The sequence below is a fragment of the Rhipicephalus microplus genome, chromosome 6, assembly GCF_043290135.1.
Source record: "Rhipicephalus microplus isolate Deutch F79 chromosome 6, USDA_Rmic, whole genome shotgun sequence".
Classification (NCBI taxonomy): Eukaryota; Metazoa; Arthropoda; class Arachnida; order Ixodida; family Ixodidae; genus Rhipicephalus; species Rhipicephalus microplus.
The window spans coordinates 21,694,627-21,714,189 of record NC_134705.1 but is presented as its reverse complement, the minus strand read 5'-3'; the positions used below and the strand labels follow the sequence as shown (position 1 = coordinate 21,714,189).

The following is a 19,563-nucleotide window of genomic DNA, read 5'->3' as shown; positions in this document are numbered from 1 at the left end:
ACGACCAGTTTGACCGACGTAGCTGCGACCACAAGATAGTTGGAGGCGATACACCACACACTCAAGCGCAATGAAAAATCTTTTTTTGTCATTTTTTTTGGCACCCCAGATTTTTTTATGCATTGCTCGTTGTCTTGCACAGCCTTTCCAACTTATTCGGCGCTAAAAAAAGACACGCACTGTGGCTCGCTGAGCAATCTTTTTTAGGTTACGAGTAACCGCGTGTACGTAAGGTATTATGCTTATACGATTCCCTTGCTCAGTTGTTCTCACAGCAGGGCGGATTCCATTTTCGCAGTCCCTCAAGACACATTCAGCCACAAAGACTGGCAAAGGTTGAGGAAACCCTGCATATAGCAACCTCTCATTGCTGGTTCAAACTGAAGTGGACCATATGGTGGCAATACTTCTTAAAACAAAGCTTTATAATCCCCCTTTTCACTAGTTTAAAATGTGCTGCAGAGTAGTATGGGAGTAGAGGTTTACATGCACGTGGTTCATAATTCCAACAGGAGTGATCACAGCAGAGTGACAACCAAAGGTTGGAAAACCTCATGGTGCCATTCTGCAGAAGATTATGTGTTACCTCTAATGGCTTGAGACACGCTTTAATTACTGGCAAGAGAACTTTGAACCCAGCCTCTAGCTGTTCGAAAGGATAATTCACAAAAAGCAGGAAATTGGCAACATATACTAAGTACCCAGCTCACTGAGCCGGGGAGAACCAATACACTTGTCCCTTTTCTGCAACTGTGCACAATTCTCCTGTAAAATGAAGGTAGATCTAAGATAGCATGTCAGAAGTTCTAAGAAATGCTCACATGAGAGACCAACCTCATTTTGAAAATTCATGACACCATATTATTCAAAGACTTTTTCAATAGAACGTAACAATTGGGCATAAGGTATAGATGTCAATACATAAGACCTGGAGGCGTTCGTAATGATAAAGTTTCATAAAATCAACAACCTCTTTTGGATTCTGGACAACTAACGGCTCACACATAGATAAAATATGAATCTTTGCTTGAAGGAACAACGCAACTTGTTTTTGCCAGCACCGCCACGGTCGTCTAGTGGCTAAGGTACTCGGCTGCTGATGGGATCCGATCCCGGCTGCGGTGGCTGCATTTTCGATGGAGGCGAAAATGCTGTAGGCTTGTGTGCTCAGATTTAGGTGCACGATAAAGAACCCCAGAGGTGGAAATTTCCTGAGCCCTCCACTATGATGTTTCTCATAATGATATGAAGATTTTGGGACGTTAAACCCCACATATCATCAACTTATTTTTGCTAAGTGTCATGCTCAGAGATTATAACTCTGAAGGGAGCAATTAATTTACGACTTTTTGCTGTGAAAAACACTGCTAGGCAATCACGCTTTTCTTTTTCAATACTGTACTACCTACCAATTTCTCCAACATCAATCGCTTACAAATCTTTTTAGCCTCAGCCCTTACTTTCGAAAGACCCACAGTGCTTTCCCTGACAAAGACCGCAGTGATGGCTTCACCAGCCTTTCCGTGATACTGAACAAGGAATAATACGATGAAACCACCCTCCCTGTCCAATGGTCAAGCCATATAGAATAAGTTATTGACCAAACCTGAGCCCACACCCTTAATAGAAAGTTTTTAAAGACGCATCTTACACCGAGAGACGACGTCAACACCCGCCGAGACAAGAGCTGTTTTCTCTTCTGGGATGTCCTTCGAGATCTGTCTCACCAAAGACAACAATGCATGGCGTGACTGATTAGTTTCAACCTCAAACTTCGACCTTCTAGGAAAGCTTTTCAGGTGTACCTCAAGCTCATCACCTTAAGTACACGTGGTTACCCATAACCTGGAAAAGATTGCTCAGCGGGCCAAACTGTGTGTGCTTTTATCAGCGCCAATATATTGGAAAGGCTGTACAAGATCACGGCGAGAAATGCAAACGAAAATCAGAGGTGCCAAACAAATCACAAAAACAGGTTCTTGATTACCCTTGAGTGTGCGAAGTACTGCTCGCCGCCATCTTGTAGCCGCAACTACGTGGGTCAAGCCGTTCGTTGCCTAAATGAAGGGCTACGTGAACACTATTACAATGTTAGAAACGAGCCAGCTGGTTTCTTAGCAGTGCATTGTAAGTTAGTGTGGTAGCTTTCCTTTGTTTGAGAATTGCAAAATTTTGGCAAGAAATAGAAATCAGCTTACACAAAAAATCATAGAAGCAGGAGTGATTGAAGAGATGCGTGACAAATGTATTGGGATGCCCTCAATCATGCTGACAAGAATTTGATTTTTTTGGTGTCTGTTATGGTGCCTCGTAATGATCTTGTCCTACTACGCAGCAGATGTGCTCATATTTTTGCCCTATAAGTAGCCTTGGAATTTTTTAATAAAACTGCTGAAAGTAGCGCTATTTGTGTGTGCGTGGTACTTCTTAGTGTGTTCGTTTTCAGTGCACTTTTACCGTTCCTAAACATGCAATACCAACGTGCCCAGATGTCCGCATTGGCGACAACAGTAGATAGTTTTTTAGGATTGCGCACAAGATGCCAACATTCTAGCTTCTGGAACTTACGTGGCTGCTAGCGATAACACTGGAATATTCGACAACACATAAATACATGCTGACGCTCATCAGCACTTGACAGTTCATCAACGGCTGACGTTCTGTTCACCTCTATCAGTGCCAGTGTGTTTCACTGCAATCTGGCCTTCAGTTTCCCAGCCACAAGTTTGGGGCCAGATAACGAGTCTCTTCTTTGACACATCGACTATTGGCTTCGTCGATGTCACGACTCTGGCGGAGGAGCTGTGCGTTCATGTTAAGGACGCCCCCCGTCAAGCTGTGAACACAGTCTTAGTCGTGAAGGACGCATCGACGACAACCTCGATCAGCGAGCTAGACAAAGGCAACGAGGGCTATTTTCAGAGTTTGGGCTCCTATCAGACAGACTCGAAAGACCAATGCCACAACTACTACTGCTATAATTATAACAGTCACTCTGCCAACACCCGCCATGGTCGTGATGATGCAGCCAAGGGAGCCGCTGACATTCCTGGAATTATCGTTTGAAGACCCAAAAACTGCATAGGTTCTATGTCAGACAGATGGGACAACGCCCTCATCTAAGGCAGCATCAGTAGGCCAGCCAGCAATAGCAAATATCTTTTGGTGCATTGCGAGAAATGTACCTGTAGTGCCTTTTTTGAAAGAACATTATGCAGCCTGGTCCGAATAAAAAACGTTCTGAGATATTTTAGAAAATCTTAACATCAAGAAAGAAGGCGAAGATGCTTGTGTTAGTGCTCTTTTTATTATATGAAAGGCGGCAGAGGTAGCACTCTCAAAATTTGGGCTTGTTGGTGCATTGTGACGACTGAAAATAGCGCTAAGAAATGAGGACACAGGAAGAAGACTGCGTGCTGAAATATTTGCCACGCTGGCTGGCTGTTTATCTTGAAGAAGTGAACACACGTGGCGGCCTGTGCGAGTAACAGCGTCATCGTCTTCGAGAATTCCCTGTGTTGATTGTGCCGTGTTAGCATGCATTGAAAGGCATCGACACTATTTTGGTTCACTTTCACGGATTGTGAAACTGATAACAGACAGTGATAGTATATCGGGCTTAACGAATTAGCGGGCTTACCGTGATAGCAGGATCGAAGTGCTCATGTGCAGATACGTACCTTACCTATACCACTTGCTGTACACACACTATATTTCAGATTTAATGTTACCCTATCAGCGTGGTGTACGTATAGTGTAGTAAACATGATGGCCTTTCCGGACACCCGCTTCATAGTGATTTGGCGCAGCTGTTTAAAGATTAAGTTGGCTCGCAGCAAAATACTCTTTAAAATGACTTCGCTTGCCTTCAGTTAGCTTTTATCATCGAGTATTACGGATAAGCTAGCATAATATTTAAGATAGCTTCTCATTTCAAACGTCCCTAGGCCTACCTGGAAGATCAATGTAAACAAATAGGCAACAAGAATGTTTTCACGTTTGGTGGGTGGTTCATATTTATTCACTTTTATTATTACTAACATAAACTTGTAACAATGCTTCGCGCAGTGACACAGGTGACCATTCTCGTCTTTTCCTTTTAATTTTTTTTAACTTATCATCCCCCCCGACAGGTGGCACCACAATCCCAGCTGGAGCATGTAAATCATGTAAACGCTATCCCGCTAAACCATAAGACGTTGCCCACCATGAACATTTGCTACACGGTAACACCATTCCCTTAACCTCCTCTATCATTCTAATGATAATCTATAACTGCATAATAATTTGCGTGGCGTGTTCAGTGTGAATAATGATGAGTGTTGTTTGCGAAAACATTGCCACTCGTTGTGGGCCGGTGGCAGCAACTGGTTGTCAACAAAACTTGATTTGACATTTTATTCATATATACCCTAAAGGCCCATTGGGGTATTACATAGGGGGTTTTAGTTGTACAATAAACTTGCAAATCAAGACATTGTTATTATATAAAGAAAATGGTAAACAAATTTCGATGGAGGCGGAAATGCTGTAGGCCTAAGCGCTCAGATTTGGGTGAACGTTAAAGAACACCAGGTGGTCAAAATTTTCAGAGCCCTCCACTATGGAGTCTCTCCTTATCATATTGTGGTTTTGGGACGTTAAACCTCGCATATCAATTAATGATAAACAAAGTAGTCTAGGTAAATATGAATTTCAGTCAAGTTAAATATGCATTAGGCAAACATCTGCGAGTGGGTATATTTCAGCGTTTGCGCTGCGTGCAGAAAAAAAAAATGCATGATCACCGGGCTGACAGAAACCATTGCCAAAGCTGCATATATGCTTCGCCGCGTGTCATGAAGGAGAGCTGAGTGAGATTTGAAACATGAAGCGCACATGTTTTTGCACTCCCGTTCTTTCGCTTAATGTTGCTTCACGCTCTTTTGCAAGCAGCCCTTCTAAGGGCTACATATGCACCCTTCGGGAAGCTGCCACAAAAAGGCAAGTACACCGGAAGCCGCCACGGCAACCTCGGCATCGTCTTTAGTGCCCACGCAGCAGCCGAAGCCTGCACACTCCAAGAAAAAAATCCCTGCCTCAGGAGAACTGCAGCCATGACACTGCCACCCTCTCCCAGGCTATGGAAGAGAACCAGGCCTTTTTCTTCCCCTGCCACGACCATGGCTTCCTGCGAGGGATATCGCCCTTGTACTAACACAGAGACGGAAGTATCCTCCGCCTACAGTTTCTCCTGGGAACACTGAGCCCAACTCTCGTCGACTTCCAACAGCTCGGATACGACGTGGGAAGAAGCTGGAGGCTCTAGCTTCTGCTTTCCCACCTCTCCTTCACTCTTGAACCAGACGCCAACACACCAGCGGTGCCCGTGCCACAGCCCCCGGCCTCTTCTGCAGTAGTAGAAGAGAGCGCGTCGGCAGCATCCTTTTTCGTCCAGAAGCCCAACTTCTTCGCTGCTACCCGCAAAGCCATCACGGCCTTTCTGGCCGGGTTCCCAGCCACTCGGCGTGTCCGTTTTTGATGCAACACTGTTGCAGTAGACATTCAACCCTTCGCTGACCTGCACTTTTTTTTCAGGTGGGCCGGCTCTACGAGATTCACATGAGGGGAACCTCCTCGTAGAGAATAGCTGCATGGCACCATCGGGGACGTCGATGCGAACCTCAACACGGACGACATCGCGACCAACCTAGTTTCTGCCGTTCTTGTCGTCTCCTGTGTAAACAGAGGCAGGTGCCTTGCGGTCACGTTTCAGGGCACCATGGTTCCACCGAAGATGTCCATCATCAAACTCAACAGGCCAGTCCTACCTCGTCAACCGTGACCCCTTTCAGTGCGCCCGCTGTGGTCCCTTCGGCCATGCCACAGTGACCTGCTGGCACGACCAACGATGCCTATGTGCAGTGGCAGCCACCATAACGGGCCCTGCTCCACGCCATTCTCACGCTGCCTCAATCGCAGCAGAAACCACCCAGCGGACGAGCCGCGCTGCCCTTCCTGGCAGATTCAGTGCAAAGCCACTGTCGTCATTGCCTCTTCGAATGGGCCCGTGACGCACCAAAAAATGTTGGAGCACTACAGGACCGCTGTTAAAACAATTGACAAGTAAAGCAGCACGGCATTCGTGAAGGGTCGCTCTCTTCGGGACGCTGTTGCTGGTGGCGACTGATAGTCGTCGGCAACTGCCCCTCGCCAGGCTATGAGTATGCCACCCCTCTCTTTGAGCACGACGACTGCATCAGCCCCTCCTTTGGATATGCCGCCCCCGAGCTCGACCCGAAGGACGCAGTGATTGCCACACTTGCAGTGGCAATTCCTGCAGTGCTTGTGCTTCTGCCGGTTGACTCTCTGGTGCGTGGATTATGTGCCGCGGCTCTCGCAGTGCATGAGGCCATCGTCCTGGCGAGTTAGACGGCTGGATCACCACATCGAGGCCATCTGGACTCCCACCTGTGAGCTCATCTGAACTCTCATTTTTTTCATGCCTGGCACTTAGACGAGTGCTTCGCACACTCTCATCTTATAATGCGCCATTTAGGCTGATCTAGCTCATTCTTCGGCGAAAGTTCGCCGGCCTTCTCGGTATCTTTTCTGGATGGTTGCATGTTGCGACAGTTCGGGCGCACATTAGGGGAAGTGGCTCGAATGAGTCCTACTTTTCTAGTTTTTGTTACCTTCTCGTACCTTTCCTTCTCATCCTTATTCCCTTTACTCCATCTCTGTGCCGACCTGTTGAGGTGTCACCTAAAGAATAGACAGCTACGGGTGGCACTTTTCCTTTTCATAACCTCTTGAAGCATGTCATGAGTAACGAGAAGACGAAGACAACAAAGTGGGAGGAAAAGCTCGCAGAACAGGCACGAGAGTGTGCAGGGCGCAGCACATGGCTCTAAGCGCATAAGACAAGCCTAATGCAAGAAGAATGCACGATGAGCTGATATTGCTTGCCTGGCTAGAGAACAAGACAGTCGCATTGGTAGCTATGTTCTACCAACGGGCGCAGCAGATGTTCGACTTTGGAGGTCGCAACGCTGGCACTCTGTGGCGTGGCCGTTGACCTCAGCGACGCTTGGGCGAGGCTCCTCAGAGTTTCTACAGCATCTTTCGGCTGGTTCGAATGCACCTGCTGCAGTCCCTCTTTAAACGTCGGTCTGCAGTAATCTCTCTCTAGGACATGACTTGGAGAGTGCCGGTCTCATCCCAGGACTAAAAAACGGCGACAAGGTTCCAAGTCACCAACCGCGACCTGGGACAAACTTATGGCAGTGCAGCATGACCGTGATGCAATGGAGTCATGATTTCAGCAGGATTGTCTGCAATGGTGTCAGACAAAGCAGTTTTGACATAACAATCGACAGAGCCAAGTAAGATGCTTCCACTAGGGCTACGATCAGACGACGAGGCCTAGGTGGCCAGATCGTAGTTAGGTGAAGCTGAAACTGATGAGTTTACTTTTAGAGATATTCTCAGCATTGTTTTCACTGTAATTATTCAGTATTTTCTTTTTTATTTTTTCTCCTTGTTTCTTAATAAACCATGTTTACTGTGCCGACCAGTGTCCTGACAATCTATCTCCACTAATACTCATTTCCGATATCCCCGACATCCTTGCAAGTACACAAACCCAATTAAGGTTGTTGCGAATGATTGCGACCGCGCGACAACAAGCAGGAGAAGCGAGGAGAAGGAAGAAGAGTTAGGCGTGAGCAGTAGAAATAAACATGGACGTTCTTGATGTAGTTGCTTGGGTCTTGAATACGCAACAAAGGTATAACTCGTTTTATCAAAGGCCTCATATGTCTTCAAGTAAAGAGCAGAGATCCCTGTTTCATATATACTTCATACCTTTGCGGCTTGATATTTAGGAAGTGTCGATTCACACAACAAGTTTGTGTGTTAGGCATTGAAAGAGCATTGTAACTATGCAGATACGTTGTAGGCGTCACATGCAGCGATGCAACTGTGCAAAAGTTCACGTATATAATTAAGTTATCGAGTTTAAAATCGCATAAGTTTTCAGTGGGCAATGAGGAACGTCGCCGACAACTTCGCTTTAATTTTAACGAAGATTTGTTAACCTCATCCTAACGCACGACAAAAAGTGTTTTTTGTTTGTATTTTTTTTTCATTATTCTTTGATAGAAATTTAGTGATGGGAGTGAAAACCTTGTCTGTCACCTCTCGCACAGCAGCTCAAAACCATGCTGCCGCAAATGTTGTGCCTCGTTGAAAACTGCAGTGCACATGTCGCGATGAAAATTGAGTATGTTTACGTCCATACCATGCCAATATTTCTCAAAGCATCCGTCACTGTCAACATGCAGAACGATTGCTTTTGAAAAGGTAAATATTTTTTTTAATGGTTGTCATTACGACGAGGAAATCGCCGCTTGTTAACCTAACAAAATCTTCCATTATAGGCAGTGACCCTTTCATTTAGCAGATTTAGGAAAACAACAATTTGCCAAAATTTCTGCCGAAGAATTGCAGGCACACGCCGCCCTGCTATGCATAAAAATCCCACCAGCGGAACTTTCTTGCGAACCAGCACCTGTGCCGAGAAATGAAATGGTAGGTGCGGTGCTCGCAGTGACGTCACACTGTTTCCAAACAGGAAGAGGTCTATTGACTAACGCCTTGTGTCTTAGGCAGAACGCTCTGGCACGCACTAGTGCGTTCGAACTTGCGTAAGTGGCTGTGTAAGAAGCTGTGGCCTCTGCTCCTTACACTCTCTCAGGAATGAAGTGATGGCATTGGAGAACTAAATTTCGTAGATGCGCAATGAACCCAGTTGCTTCTGTGTGCCATAGCAATGAACCTGCGTGACATGCTCCAGCAAGAAATCGGTATGATTAACAGCAACAGAAACTACAATGAATTCAAGGTGTACTCCGCTTGCAAGGACGCGTTAACATTGGGAAAGACGTCCATGATCAACGGAACTTCAAGTCGATCCATGCGCTTTTTCGCATGCTAATCATAGCTCCCTTTAGTGGGAGATAGTGTAATTTTTTTTCTTTGTAAGGTCTCTGAAACGTGCAAATGCTAGCCACCACCAACCTTCAGAACATCTTAAGAATCTGTAGGGTTGAAAAAGTTTGTTTTATATATCGTAATTTCATATGGTGAAGCAGTGCATGCATCTCGCACAAGGATTTCATACTGATGTAAATAGAAACAAGCCTCACGCATCACTGACCCCAGCTGGCTGCGAAACATCAGGTCAAAATGCCTGTTTCTAACGTATGAAAATGTTATTGCATGTTAAGTTTTCCAGGCTTGGTAAACAAAATATTTTTGTATTAGAACCATTTTGCAAAGTGATTCAAATAAATCTTTTACAGTAGTGAATTGCTTCCGTTTTTTTTTTTTTCAATGAAAGAAAATGGGAAGAAAGCCTGCTTTGAATTTTCAAACACGTCATTATTTAGATCAGCTCTAATGTCGAGTCTGAGCTTATCTACTACTATAAAGTGAAGAAGATGATTATAAGACAACAAACAAATGTGGGAAAAGTCACTGACCAAGGTATAAATGGCGAATGTCAATTTGCAGCCGCTGGATTTCTGGGAACTTAGCCAAGTCATTCTTGACTTTGTTCTCGAACTGCAATACATAAAGAGGCATCACGAAATTAGTACCGCAATAGGGTTACTCACCAAAGAGCTTGATTTTATCAAAGATGTTTTCTTCGCTATGCTATTTTTCGTCATTCTTCTGAGAAGGGTAGTATCCACTAAACACTTGCAAGAAATATTGTGCCAATTGTTCATGCAGTGGCTGATGACGATGAGGAATTGTGCCTGAAGTGGGTATGTGCCACAGTTCATAGGTGAACAAGAACAAGCTTCTGTAATGAGTTGGAACATTGAACGACCCACTCAATATGCTATTTGCTAAGGCAAGTTTGACAAAAAGCACTGGCTTGTCTTAGTGATAGAATACTGGGCTGTCACTCAGTGGACCCGGGTTCGAGCCCCACTGTGTCATTGATACTAGGTTTTTTTTTCCTTATTTCCTGCGTTGTGGTTACGGACACCAGCGGCGGCAGACAACTACAGCAGCGCTTGACCCAAGTTTTGATCTCATAACAGCTTTTGCTGTAAAAAGTCAAGTTGTTTTATGCGAGTTCGAAAATTCGCCAAATGTGACACAGCTAGACATAAAAAAAGCAGGTAGAGCAGGCATCGATTATTTCTCCAGGCTTCATGTTTAGCCTCACTAGGTAAGTATAGTAGCCACGCGTAGCAAACACTAACTGTAAAAGGTGGAGGGCTTAGTTATATACCATTTCTACTCCAACCATGTCAACAGGTGGGGCGGTTTATTCAAGCAGCAAATGGTTACAGTATGCCGGAAGATTGCTCGTTCATTGCGCGTCCGCAGAACCAGCGCTTCAAAGGAGCTGCTTCAAAGGAGACACAATTATGAACATTCTCAAAGCCTGCGATTGCCGAAAATTTCAGAGCAAGCCTGTATAGCACTTTGCCGACAACTTCCACTACCAGTACTGGTGAGGGGTACACAAGCGGGTAATTACATCCTAGTTGCAACAATGTGGCAGAAGCGAGACTTTGTCAAAGATGCAGGACGTTCTTCTGATCAATGTGGCAGGATATGCAAAATAGGGGATGCTAGAGTAGTTATACTGTCCCAAATGCAGAACCGCCCTCACTACTGATAATGAGATTACTGTCTCTGCCTCTTATGAGCGCTATGATGTCGGGAAGCAGTTTGACCGAGGAGGACCCCTCTACCTAGTAATAACGCTGTTGCTCGCAGCTACTTCATCGAAAAGCAGCTTGCTGCGAAGCCAGAACTGCTACTAATGCCCGAATAACACCTGCTCATAACAAAGAATGAAGCAGGTGGTGCAAGAGCTGGTCAATGAAGAACAACCTGACTTTAACGCCCGTGAGAATGGTCACATGAATGAAATAGTGCTGATACATATGCTGTAGTACTGACAAACATTTTGTTAAAGAACTTTTGCGGCAACCTCAATGGCAAACTTGTTTACGATGCCTGTAAGTCAAAATAAAAGGAAACGACAACTTTGCAAAACAAGTAGGTGCATTCCTGTTGATATAGCGCAAGCATAAAACAAAACTGTATTCTGTAAGTGTTTCGCTCCCAGAAACCTTTAGTGTTCAGATTTTTTTTTGAAATGCCAGCATGATCGTGCAGGAAAAAAAAATCAAGAGAACCATTACTAATGGAACCTCCTCTTCAAGAGCGCTCCATATATATGCTGATCCGCCTCCTCCCGAAAGGTCACACAGTTTTTGCAAGCTCTGCAACAAAGCCCTAATTCACGTTAAAATCATATGGCACTGAAGGAAGAAAGAAGACACAAATATTGCAACACGTGATATTCAGTAGATTGTATTCTCGTTGACACATGTATCTACATACGTAACAATTACACTCGCATAACTATAACACACCAACTTGGCTTTTTTTTTCGAGTGTTTATAGTACATTTGAAAATCACCTATAGAAATATTTTTTATTGTTGCACTGGATGGCAAATGATCTAGCAGAGAAGAAATAAACCTAGGCTAGCATGTAAAAGATAAAATACGTGCACAATTTACGCTACACGAATTGGATAACCTATACAATAAGAAAATTTAGCAAATAGCTATATCTTACGCAGCTACTGCTTGTTTGCAACATATATCTTACTTTATAAGCACCTTTGAGTGACCAGAAGGTGTTACGTAACTCTCATTGATTACCTTAGCATCACCGGTGTCGTCTGGTGGACATAAACGCGCGGAGGGTTCCCATTCAAGAAGGGGGGTTCAATAGTTAATCACAGCGACCCCCTCCCTATCAATTAATTGTATGGGTACAGGGCCTCGAATATTTTAGGCACTATAGTACAAGAGAGACTTTGCGCACCTACTATAAGAAAACTTGGGGGGCGCGATCGCCCACCCTGTCCCCTCATGTGCCAGCATGATCATGTTAGCCCCCCCGTGGTGGTCTAGTGGCTAAGGTACTCTCGGCTGCTGACCCGCAGGTCGCTGGATTGAATCCCGGCTGCAGCGGCTGCATTTGGGATAAAGACGGAAATGTTGTAGGTCCGTGTACTCAGATTTGGGTGCACGTTAAAGAACCCCAGGTGGTCGAAATTTTCTGAGCCCTCCGCTACGGCCTCTCTCATAATCATATAGTGGTTTTGGGACGTAAAACCGCACATATCAATCAATCAATAATCATGCTGGCACATACTCCATTTCATACATCAGATACAACACCGTGCAAGCTATGCAGGAAGTTCCATCAGAAATATGAGTGAACTAGTGCTTCTCGCGCTTGGTTTTCATTGTTGTAAACACTCGTGCGAGACGAACACGAACGCTCCTGCACAGCGTCGCAAAAGCCTACAAATAAAACATCAAGAAACTAGAACAAAAAAAAGCCGTATAACGAAATGTTTTTATCTCCAATGCACGAAGCCCAAAGAGAAAAACATAACATGTCTCAGATGCTAAAATCGTCACACTTTTTTTTAGTGCAAACACATTCACTGCAAGAAGTCTCACTAGCCTTCACAGCATTGCACTTGATGTATAAAACAGAGTATAAGAAAAGACATTCGTAGAATTACACATGGACACAAGCTCAGAAATGTCGCTCTTATTTGGGTGCCACCATAATCCCCTATCATTTGCGAATATACATAACCTCTCCTGCAGCCCTCCCACTAAGCACGATGCTGAGCCCGATTGTGCTGTTACTTGCTAATCTGTGTGTTTGTGCAATTACATCGCATTTAGAAATCGACTGTTGGCAAAAACGAAGAATTTCTTTATGCAAAGTTTACGTGGGAGCTCATTTTACCATAATTTAGACAGTAGCACAAATATGGTAAAAGCAAGACCGGAAAGAGCGTGAACCAACTTGTGGGGTTATTTCACGTGATCACATGTACAAGGTGTTCCACGGAATTCTGATGAAAAGTTTTAGAAAAAACATGTGCTCTAGGATGTTCCAACTTTTCTATATTAGTAGAAATCATATGTCCAGCTAATCATCATCAAGGTGCACTTTATTTAGGTAACTCTTTTATTGTAGTTGGAAAGGGTGAAATTTAGCAAATAGCCCCAGCATCCTAAGGTTATCTTGTGCCTGGCTGTTTTTGTAGCGTAAGCCACAATGACCGAGATTAAGCAGTCTTGCATGGATTACAGTGAGCAGTTCTGTGCAAGTGTGAGGAGCAGTGATGTAACACAGTGCACAGCTGGCGCACGGAATGCCTGAAAGTCTCTGGAGTGACGTGTCACTAGTGGGCTGGCTGTCTAGCGTGAGATCGCTCGCTCGCTGGTTCGTTTGTTCGTCCGTTCATAACTCATGCAAAGTATGTGCTGGTATAGCTGACCTAACTTACTGTAATTATTTTCCCGAGACGCATAAAATGCCAAGAAAAAAGTAAAAGACGTGCTCGCGCGACGCTACATCAACCCAGTACCAAGGCTGCCCCATCAAAAAGAAGGTTAGCGGCCATGCCAGTGCACTCAAATGCTTCGAAGGGTTTGGTACATATTATGTTGTTAAATTGTTATTCAATTCACGTGAGTAAGTGAGAGAGAGTGTGTTTTTGTGTATGTGCGTATACGCACATGTTTACACTTGAGCGAAACCATGCAGGTTTGAATCTGCCAGCCGTCACTGGGGCACCTTTCGTCTTGTCGTTAAAACGAAGGCAACAGTTGGCCGATTGTAGGTTAAAGACGGCGTCTGCATTTGTGCTCCTTGCTTTTCGTCGGCCTATTTTCGTCGCCTCAAGCGACATACAAGACATGGGCGAGGCGATGCTGACGATACTTGCATGCGCAATTTTTTCACTTTTTGCAAACGTAGATGAGTGGCGTCATTTGGTGTATTTTTTCAAACTATTGGCAAGATGGAGGGAGTGTAACTGCCACCTTAAACTCTCTACTTCACCTGCTCAGTAGTGTTTCTTCCTGATGTAGATTTATTAACTAGTCCTCAAGCACTAGTCGTCCATTGTAGTACGGTTGTTAATGCTTTTACGTCAGCCATACCACGGGGATCTACAATGTTTATGTGTAATAAAGAAAGAAATGTTAAAAATACAAAAGCGAAATGAGTCGTCACTGAAGATCATCGTACTTTCAGAGAGAGGCAGATTGAAAAGCAAAATGAGTTGTCACTGAAGACCATCATACTTTCAGAGAGAGGCAGATCGAACACTATAGTTCTACAAACGGATCTTGACTGCTAGGGCTACTTCATTTGTATGAAACGTTTTCAGCGACCATACATTGTGGGCTCTCAGAATGAACCACGCTCCTGGAACACTAACACAGAAAACGCGGTTGGGCAAACCAGACACATGTACATTTGTTTGTTTGCTCTTAAAATGATAATATCACCCACCGAGTCAAATACATCACTCAACAACATGCGTTAAACAGCTTCATACCGAATTTCAATACAAAGCTCAAGGAAACAACACAAACACATGGTACCCTGAATGCGACATCGCCGCCTGTTTTCGACTCACCACAAGGGACCCAGAGAAAATTACCCGTGGTTGCCGTTCTTAACGCTACTCGTTCCCGTGCGCCGGCCCAGCCTCTATGCCACCAAACGCACGGCGCTGCTGGCACCAACAGGCTATATGTAACCTGCGCAAGCACAGGCCCACCTCTCGCTTGGTGGCTTTTAAAGGTAAATGCGGCCTATCTGCGTGACGCTTGCATGCCGAAAGGTGCTAACAGCCTTACCCCCAAAAAATTTCAAATATTTCGCCAAAGACAGAACTTCACAGGAAGATGGATAGTTAAAGCGATAAAAATTGTTAAACCTTGTTGTAACAGAAGCTACCCTAAAGCTAATTGAGATTTGATGCAGATTATATACTTGACACGAAACATACAGAGATTATTAAAATATAGTAGCGTTTGTGAACCACCACTGTATTGACGGGCCGCCATGTTGTCATTTGATGGCTGCGAGCATTCAGATTTGAAGGGGTAAGCAGCCGCCTCCCAAAATGCAATAGACATTCGTGTGATATTATGCATTAGGTTACATGAGAGGATACAGCCTCTCGCTAGTGATATTATTTCTCGAACTTACTGGTTATTTTCACAGTGTTGCTGTGTAGAAAGTGTCATACACACCAGCACTTTTACCTTCATTTTCACTGCTGAATTGATACGAACCTCTATTTAATGAAAAGAGATTCAACTAAGTTTTTCCTGTAAGTAGGACTTGATTAGATCAGGTTCGACTGTGTTTTCCATGGTGTTTCTAAGTGGTTAATCTAGAATATAATAGTTGGACATTGGTCTGGTAGATAAAAATATGAGACGCACATACAAACAGAAGGCAGCATTTTGAAGTCCTTCACAGACAAGATGCTGCCTCGGCTTGAGGGCAATTGCAAACAAGCCTTATAGTGTAAGGAATTGTAAATGAAAATTGCAAACAAAAAGCACATATAAACTGTGACTCTCTAAGATTAAAGTTAGTCAGTTCTAGCTTTCTTAATACTAGAAATTGAGGCACAGCAGGCTTCAAACATCCTCTATGATGAAGTGTCAGTACGTCCATCGAATGAATACAATGTAATTTCCAGACACTCGATATTATATTGCGACAAATATAGTGTCGTAATACGTTGGTTTACCTGTTTTACAGTAATCATTCCAAATTACTTTGTAGACATTCAGCTATTTTCATTCTGAAGCCATTCATGTCCTGCTTTTGGGTAAATCGAATGAAATCTCAGGCTAAAAATATAGTGCGAATTCTTTTGTGGTTATTTGCTCCCTGAGCAAAGAAGTATACTTCTGATGCTGGTCCCGGTAAGTGGCACGTCATACGACAAGTCGAATATGCTAGTGCATTTAGTAAAGTGGTCATATGCAACAGTATGCAGCAAAATGAAGATAAATGTATTACGCAGGAGGCTCTGTTCATCCATAAACAATGTATTCTGCTCTTTCTTAACCCCCCAGTCAATACAGATAGCAAATTCAAGTGGTGCACACATTTGTGCCCACAGCACGCAAAGTGGTCAAAATCTTGAATTGTTTGCCACTAGATTTGAGTGTTCTGATGATGAGGCAATTTTCGGTAATCTTTTACGATGAACCAGGAGAAAATTTGTCAGCATTCAGATGAGGGTCACAAGGACGTCTACTCACAATGCTTTTTTTGTTCCCTTTGAATTGATTGGGCTCGAAGGTCGACCAAATCAGGCCACTCTAATCAGAACAAAAAATGGCTGTTATAGCCGTGAAAAAGCAAATGAATTCTGGGGAAGAGCTCTGGTTCCGCTCCACTTAAAAAATGTGGAGGGCATCGCAGGAATAAAAAGGTCGATTTACTCTTCAGTGTTCTACTCTTAATATCAGCGTTTTTAGCTGCATATTTATGTAGCTAAAGTAAGCAAATAAGACTACATTGAATTAGTAAGTGATTAAAATTAATGCTAATGATTATTCTCCTTTCTTTTATTTTAAAAATCTTGTTTCTCGCTACCAGGAGTGGAACCGAGTACATGAGTTTTGGAGCAGTCGGGGGAGCAGGCAAAAGTGAGCAGGCTAGGAGCAGCCAGAAGGGCCTTTTCGAGAAAGTTTAGAGAAGTGAGAACATTCAGAGCAGACTTAGCCCCGTTTAGGGCACCTGTGAAGCTGCATTTGTGCAATGCTGCATTTTTTAAACACGCAGCTATATGCGCAATAACCTCATTGTCGCAATAGAACTTATATGGAACCCTACTGATGGGTTTTTGCCATTGCCACCATGCCCCGTATAAATTCTAAATTGATAACATACTCCTGCTCATCGTATGTTCAATCCACGAGTAAAAGGGTGCGAGCGGAGGCGACGACCGCGGCTGAAGCAGAGGTCAAACGATCTGGTTCATCTCCGCCACTTGGAGGGCGCATGCAATAGCATCGGATACCCCCAACTGGGAGGCTTGTAGTCGAAGCAGAGAGAAAGCACTTCACTTGTTTTAGAAGAGCATTAAGAAAACGAGCAAGAGGGAGGAGGGGGCAGGTGTCGCTCGAGCAACTTTGAACTTTGCTTCTAAAGGCGTGGTCGCGATTGCTAGTGCGCAAGCTAGCTCGGCAGTCATCAGCGGGCAACTCGCATACACTTATACGTGCTGCACTCTCATCGTGAAGAGAATGTTCTAAAAGTGTTGCCCTCCTCGAAACGGTTGTATTCTCGTACATCAGCTCGTACATTTGCACAGTTATGTGAGATCGGGTCCAAATGAGTTAGCTGCCAGTCTCAGTTCCTATAACCTTACAATTGCCTGCTACCACATTCATTTTTCCACACTTGCGGTGCAACTGCAACTCTTTTACTTATGTACAGCCGCCCATGTTTATATTTTTCTTTTTTACCTGAATGTGTGATCGTCAACCGCCGAGTTGATAAGCGTGAAGCACAGTGGCCAAATAAACGATAATATGCGCATATGCTCGATGAGCAGCCATGTGCACGGTACACCCAGTGCACCTGTTTTTGCTAGACTATTTCGGGAGATGGACACCACCCCCTTTCTTTTGAGTGCCGTCACTGCCTCTTCTTTGATTTCTTTTCGGAACGCTTCCATCGTGTTACAAAAAAAAAACAGTTTCACCGGAATGGCTGAGTAACAAGTCTGATTGAAACAAATTGTAAAGATGGCATCCAACTACTCTCTTAGATCTGATATTGCATAACTCTACAAAACGAGGAGATGCTCCTCTCGCCGTCCCTTCGCGCCAAGAGCACAGCACGTGGAAGGGCTCAAAGCTATTCGCGCTGCCTGCTGTGATCGCGCATGCATAGTGATCGCGACCACAGCCTTTACAAAACTGAAACTATAACCATACTGAAGCTTTACCGCACACACACGAGGGCACAGGCGAAAAAAATTCACAAGGATCAGCACAGGTCCTTGTGTTCCTTTCGTCTGTGTCCTCGTGTGTGCACGCTAAAGCTTCAGTATGCAGCAAAACCAACTAGCCCATTTTGCTATATTAGTGAAACTACAGCCGTTTCGATCAAATAAAAATTACAATGTTTCCGCCAATTTTCGAGGCACAGCACTTGATGGCTTTCGCATTTTGCGGTTGAATTCAGGTGTAGCAGCCCAGTATGGCACGGATAGGCGAGTTTGGCAAAGCAGGGGTAGTTCGGCACAGGATGGCGCAGGTTAGGAAGTTTGCCACTCTGTGGCGCAAAGGGCGCAGCTGTTCCATCCCTGATAGATGCTTGTGGTAGCCGTAGCTCATAACGATTGCTTCAGATACTGTTTCTTCTCTAGGGCAATTCAACAGTGGAATTGTTTGCCATATCCGGTTGTGAAAACTAAATCCCTTACAGAGTTTTTAGAAGCCATAAGCTCATCGTGTTCTCTGATTTAATGCACTAAATCGAGATGACTTGTGTAAATTATGTGCCTTGTAATTAAACTATAATTTTATTATGTGTTTTGATAAGTTGTGTAATATATGTTTTAGCAGTGATACATGCTTTATTTGTTTTACTGACAAGCTTGCAATTAAAATATTTCTATTATCTGAATTTCTATTAGTGCCGTGAAGGGATATATGTTCCTGTAACAAATATTGTTTTGTGTTTCTCTTATGCACATGTCGGTTTAAATATGATTTCTTTCCACTCCTGCAATAGCCCTACAAAAAGGGTTGACAGCATCAATAAATGAAATGAAATGTTCCAGCACTTGCTACAAGCGTTAGAATAAATGTTTTCCCATTTCAAAACCACTGTCTCTTTTTGTGTTCAGTGATTTGGATCCTGTAGGTCCTGTAGGAACTTCATGCGAATACGTATGTAATAACAGTGATATGAAAATCTGGGCATTCTTTCAAGGCTTGCAACAAGCCATTTCCTGTTTAAAATGTTCCCATTCCCTGCTGCATTATGGAACCTGCAAATTTTTACAGGCTGAAAAATTTTTCATTCTTAACGGGAAATATTTCCACTGCTACCTGTAAATATTTCCATTCCCTGCTGGATTACAGAACCACATAATTTTTTCCAGGCTGTAAGCTTTTCCATTCCCACCTGGCAATATTTCCACTCCCTGCTGGATTGTGAAACCTGGGATTTACTGCATTCCCAGCTGGGAATATTTCCATTCCCTGCTGGATTATGGAACCTGGAACTTTTCCAGGCTGGAAAAATTTTCCATTTTTTTCAAGAATTTACAGCCTGGAAAAATTTCCAGGTTCCATAATCTAGCTGGGAACAGGAATCATATTCATCTAGGTTCAGAGGCTGCAGAGCTATGTGTGATATGGATGCATGCTATGAGCGACGCCAACGCTTGGAATAACGCCACCTACTCATAGCATGTTGAAGTTATTGAGCACTACTTACCGACCAGAGAAAAGCGCAACGCGCCTCGTTATGTCTTCCTTTTGACTGATTGTGGTTAATCGTGAGACCAACTTCAGTGGTTAACGTGGAGCTATGGCCGTGATTATTCTCGAGCCGAATTTCCGTGGTTAACGTGGAGGTCCATTTCTGCTGCGGCGGCTGCATTTCCGATGG

General features: G+C 44.0%; 1 protein-coding gene across 2 annotated transcripts in view; it reads right to left on the bottom strand.

Moving 5' to 3' along the window:
• Window positions 1–19,563, bottom strand: part of LOC119167709 (tRNA:m(4)X modification enzyme TRM13 homolog) — a 423,312-nt gene that overhangs the window by 212,544 nt on the left and 191,205 nt on the right. For both annotated transcript variants that reach the window (XM_037419234.2, XM_037419235.2), the window contains exon 8: window positions 9,525–9,606. In XM_037419234.2, coding sequence (XP_037275131.2) covers window positions 9,525–9,606 — 82 coding nt within the window. The remainder of the gene's footprint in view (window positions 1–9,524; window positions 9,607–19,563) is intronic.